At 25.7% G+C, this 4,252-nt stretch overlaps 4 protein-coding genes across 4 annotated transcripts in view; 2 read left to right on the top strand and 2 right to left on the bottom strand.

Moving 5' to 3' along the window:
* Window positions 1–176: 176 nt before the first annotated feature.
* ENU1_111380 (deoxyribose-phosphate aldolase) lies at window positions 177–833 on the bottom strand (the record flags this gene model as incomplete). Its single annotated transcript, XM_008859555.1, has 1 exon — window positions 177–833. The coding sequence occupies one exon, from the start codon at window positions 831–833 to the stop codon at window positions 177–179; it is 657 nt and encodes a 218-aa protein (XP_008857777.1).
* A 170-nt stretch (window positions 834–1,003) lies between these two features.
* Window positions 1,004–1,870, bottom strand: ENU1_111370 (ser/thr protein phosphatase family protein; the record flags this gene model as incomplete). Its single annotated transcript, XM_008859554.1, has 1 exon — window positions 1,004–1,870. The coding sequence occupies one exon, from the start codon at window positions 1,868–1,870 to the stop codon at window positions 1,004–1,006; it is 867 nt and encodes a 288-aa protein (XP_008857776.1).
* A 712-nt stretch (window positions 1,871–2,582) lies between these two features.
* On the top strand, window positions 2,583–3,503 carry ENU1_111360 (enhancer binding protein-1, putative; the record flags this gene model as incomplete). Its single annotated transcript, XM_008859553.1, has 1 exon — window positions 2,583–3,503. The coding sequence occupies one exon, from the start codon at window positions 2,583–2,585 to the stop codon at window positions 3,501–3,503; it is 921 nt and encodes a 306-aa protein (XP_008857775.1).
* A 392-nt stretch (window positions 3,504–3,895) lies between these two features.
* The window catches only part of ENU1_111350 (hypothetical protein), a gene marked incomplete at both ends in the record, with an annotated part of 381 nt that continues 24 nt past the window's right edge, over window positions 3,896–4,252 (top strand). The window contains one exon of the mRNA XM_008859552.1: window positions 3,896–4,252. This exon is cut by the window's right edge and continues 24 nt beyond it. Within this exon, the coding sequence (XP_008857774.1) occupies window positions 3,896–4,252 (357 nt within the window).

Here is a 4,252-nt window from a genome sequence, read left to right as displayed (position 1 = left end):
ATTATTATTTATTATATTTCATATTCAAATTAATCATCATCATATAATACCTAAAAAACTAAAATGTTAGATTATATTTTTTTAGTGTTTATGTGATGTTTCTGATATTCAACCTTCAAGAAAGTGAACAAAAAGAAAAGAATAAAAAATTATTTTGATTAAAAAAGATATTGATATTAGTGAATTCCATTTAGAATAGCAATACCTGCTGATGCACCAATTCTACTAGCACCATTATTAATCATTTTCATTGCGTCATCAAATGTTCTAATTCCTCCAGCAGCTTTAACAAGTGCTTTATCACCAACAGTGTCTTTCATTAATTTAACATCTTCAGGAGTAGCTCCATGAGTACCAAATCCAGTGGAAGTTTTAACATATTCAGCTCCAGCAGCAACACATCTCTTACAAACTTCAACTTTTTCCTCATTTGTTAAATAACAACATTCAATAATAACTTTAGTAAGTGCTTTTCCAGAAGCATCAACAACAGCTTTAACATCCTTTTCTACATCATCATATTTCTTTGCTTTAACCATTCCAATGTTAATAACCATATCAACTTCTTCAGCTCCTTGTTCAACTGCAACTTTAGTTTCATAAGCTTTAACCTCTGATGGAGTAGCTCCTAATGGGAATCCAATAACAGTACATACTTTAACACCAGTACCTTTAAGAAGTTCTGCACATAATGGAACCCATGTTGGATTAACACAAACAGAAGCAAATTTATATTCAGCAGCTTCAGAACATAATTTTCTAATTTGTTCTTCAGTAGCATCAGCTTTAAGAAGAGTATGGTCAATGTATTTAGCTAAAGTGGCTTTATCCATTAGAAGAAATAGATTAAAAGAAAAAGATTAAGAAGATCTAATAGAGTGTAGAATAAAGAAGTAATTATTCTATGAACTTCTTTATTATTCTTTATGTTCTTTTTATTAAAAAGAAAAATAAAAAGAATGTTGTAATATATAACAAAATTAAAAAAAATAATTCATCAATTTTAATACTGTAATATTTGTAATGGTGAATGTTTTAATAAATCAGATGATGCACAAATAAATCTTTTTTGATTTAATAAAAGGTTTATAGAAGGATAAACTTTTTGAATATCCTCAATTGTGTGATAATTTTCATTTAAATAAAAACGACCAAAAGTATGAATATGACCAAATAAACAAATATCAACTTTTGATTGAAGAATCATTTCAAAGATTGGATTGATATCTGCCTTTTCATTATAAGGAGGATGATGAATCATTAATATTTTTATTTTATCTTCTTCTATTTCATTCATGTTATTTAATATAAAATTAAGTCTTTCTTTCATTACTTGACAACAGGTTTTATCAATTGATACTTTTAATGTTTCTTCTTTTAATTGTTTATTAATAATAGGCCAACAGTTATATTCATTATCACACATTCTTGTTCCCATAACAACAATTTTATCATCAATATAACTTTTATGTTGATCAACAAATTTGATAGTTTTAAATTCTTCTTCATATTTTCTTTTTGCTGTTTCTTTACTTGGCCACCATTTATCATGATTTCCACACCCAAGAATTTTAGTCCCTGGACGTTCATTAATCCAAGTTAAATCTAATTTAGGATACTTTTTATTTGCTGAAATATCACCAGGAATAATAACAATATCATTAGAACTTACTGAATTATTCCAATTTTCTTCTAGTCTACTTATATGGTTTTTCCATTCTAATCCATACTGTGACATATCGTATGTTTTTTTTTTAAATTCATTCATTACTGACGTCTCTGTCATTTTACGTCCGACAAATCTTGGCTTCACTTCTTCAATTAAATCTAAATTTAAATGTGGATCACTTAATACAAAGACTCTTCTCATTATTTTTGTTTTTTTTTTAATTTGTAGTTTTTTTGCCTTTTTTTTTCTTCTTCTTCATTTCTTTCTTTTATTCATTTTTTAAAATCTTTGTGAATTTATAAAACATTACTTCTTTATTGTTTATAACAAATAATAACTCTACCAATCCAATTTTAAATTAAGAAACATTAACAAAATATTAATTGACCTTTATAATTTTTGAAGGATTTATAAACAAAAATGAATGTATTTTATGTAAAAAATTTATTCAAATAAGTGGAGGAAGGTATTGATAATAACAAAAAAAAAATAAGTTATGTTTTAGTTAAATTGAATTATTCATAACTATTAATTAACTTCTTTTGTATGGTGAGGAATTTTTGAATGAAAAAAAAAATGAAACAAATATGACGTGGATCCACCAATTGAAACGTAATTCAAGAAAATGAAATAACCCGAAAATTTGTAGTAAAAAAAGGTTCAAAAAGAAGAAAAGAAAAAAGATAAAGAAAAAGATTTTTGTAGATAAAGAAAGACAAAAAAAGAAAAATGGTAAAAGAGAAAGAAGGACAAAAGAAAGAAAAGAAAGAAAAAAGTAAATAAAAAAAAAGGATAAGATTCAAAAAGATAAGAATTAAATAAAATAAAATTAATTATTAAAATTAATGAAAACAGCAAACTTATAAAGGGTTAAAGAAACTTAAAAATTTCAAATACCCTTTAATTAAACAAGATGACTACATTATATGTTTCACATTTGGATTACTCTCTTAAAGTTGAAGATATCCAAAATGCTTTTAAAACTTATAATCCAAAAGAAGTAAAAATTATTTCAACTCCAATTGGATATTCAAGAGGATTTGCTTTTATTGAATTTGCTACTCCACAAGAAGCTGAAAAAGCACTTGAAATGGATAGACGTACAATTGGAAAGATGGAGATTAAAGTCCAAAAAGCACTTCCAAGAGAAGAAACTACAACAGAAAGAAAAATGAATAGACGTGGTTTTAAAGGAAAAAGAAATACCCGTAAAAGACATTTAGTAAAAAGAACAAATGAAGTAACTGATAATATGTTATTCATTAAGAATTTACCATTTGCTATTACTGAAGAAAAACTTAAAGAAATGTTTTCTAAATTTGAAGTTGTTGAAATTACACTTATTAAGACTCATAGAAAGAAAGGAAATGTTACCAAAAATAATGGTATTGCTTTTATTACTGTTAAAACTGCTGAAGAACAAAAGAAAGCTATTGCTGAAATGAATAACTTTGAAGTAGAAGGTAGAAAAATTACAGTTGCTGCTGCTTATAAGAAAGCTGAAAACAAACAAACTACTAAGAAAACAAATGAACCAAAATCACTTTCTGAAACTAATGTTTTCGTTAAGAATTTACCATTTACTTTAAATGATGAAGGTTTCAAAAAATTATTTGAAAAGTATGATGTTGTTGAAGCTACTATTGTAAAGAGACATAATAAAAAATTAAATGTTGACAGAAGTAAAGGATATGGTTTTGTTACATTCAAAACTGCTGAACAACAAAAGAAAGCTATTGCTGAAATGGATAACTTTGAAGTAGAAGGTAGAAAAATTACAGTTACTTCAGCCTATCAAAGAGCTGAGAAGAAAGAAGAAACTACTTCCAATTAAAAATGGTTATACTATCTCTAAATGAGTGAGTAAGTTTTTGTTTTCAATCTTCTTATAGTTTTATTTTTGTTATTTATTTCTATTTTTATTTATTATAATTTTATAATTATTTATTAGTAATTTTATTATATTGTAATTTTTTTAACAAAAAGAGAAAAATAATAACCCTCAACTATAAAAGAACTATAAGAACTTTAATAAAAAAATAGTTTGAAAATAATAAAAATATAATAAAACTATAATAAAAAAAAATAAAAAGATGTAAAATCAAAAAGAGAAAAAAGCAGAAGAATACAGCAGAATCAAGGAACTAGGTTTTTATTATAAACAAACTATTTGTGATGAATTATGCTAATGAATTTTTTCCTAATGGAGTCTATGAACAAGAACCAATGAATACTATTCCTGTACAAACTATAGATCAAGACATAAAAGAACGTAAACGTAAATCTGCAATGTATACTGAGGATATTGAAGAATTAAGTCATGCAGTTTATATTTATTGGAGAGCAAAAGAAATGGTTAAAACTAAAGAATATGAAGTTGATGAAGCAAACGAAAAAGCAGAACAAATGTGGGCTGAAGAAACTGAAGAAGTAAGAGAAACATTTAGGAGAGCTGCAGTTGTTCAAGACATTATGTTAGGAAATGCTATGGGGAAAAAAAGGAGACAAGGAAAAAGTGAATATGCTCAGAATAGAGCAGAATATAATCCATTTTTATTATTTTGTAGAGATCATCGTGAGAAC

Source organism: Entamoeba nuttalli (assembly GCF_000257125.1).
Source record: "Entamoeba nuttalli P19 unplaced genomic scaffold asmbl_4738, whole genome shotgun sequence".
Taxonomy (NCBI): domain Eukaryota; phylum Evosea; order Mastigamoebida; family Endamoebidae; genus Entamoeba; species Entamoeba nuttalli.
Note: the sequence above shows the minus strand (reverse complement) of the source record. Positions and strands in the feature narration are given on the sequence as shown.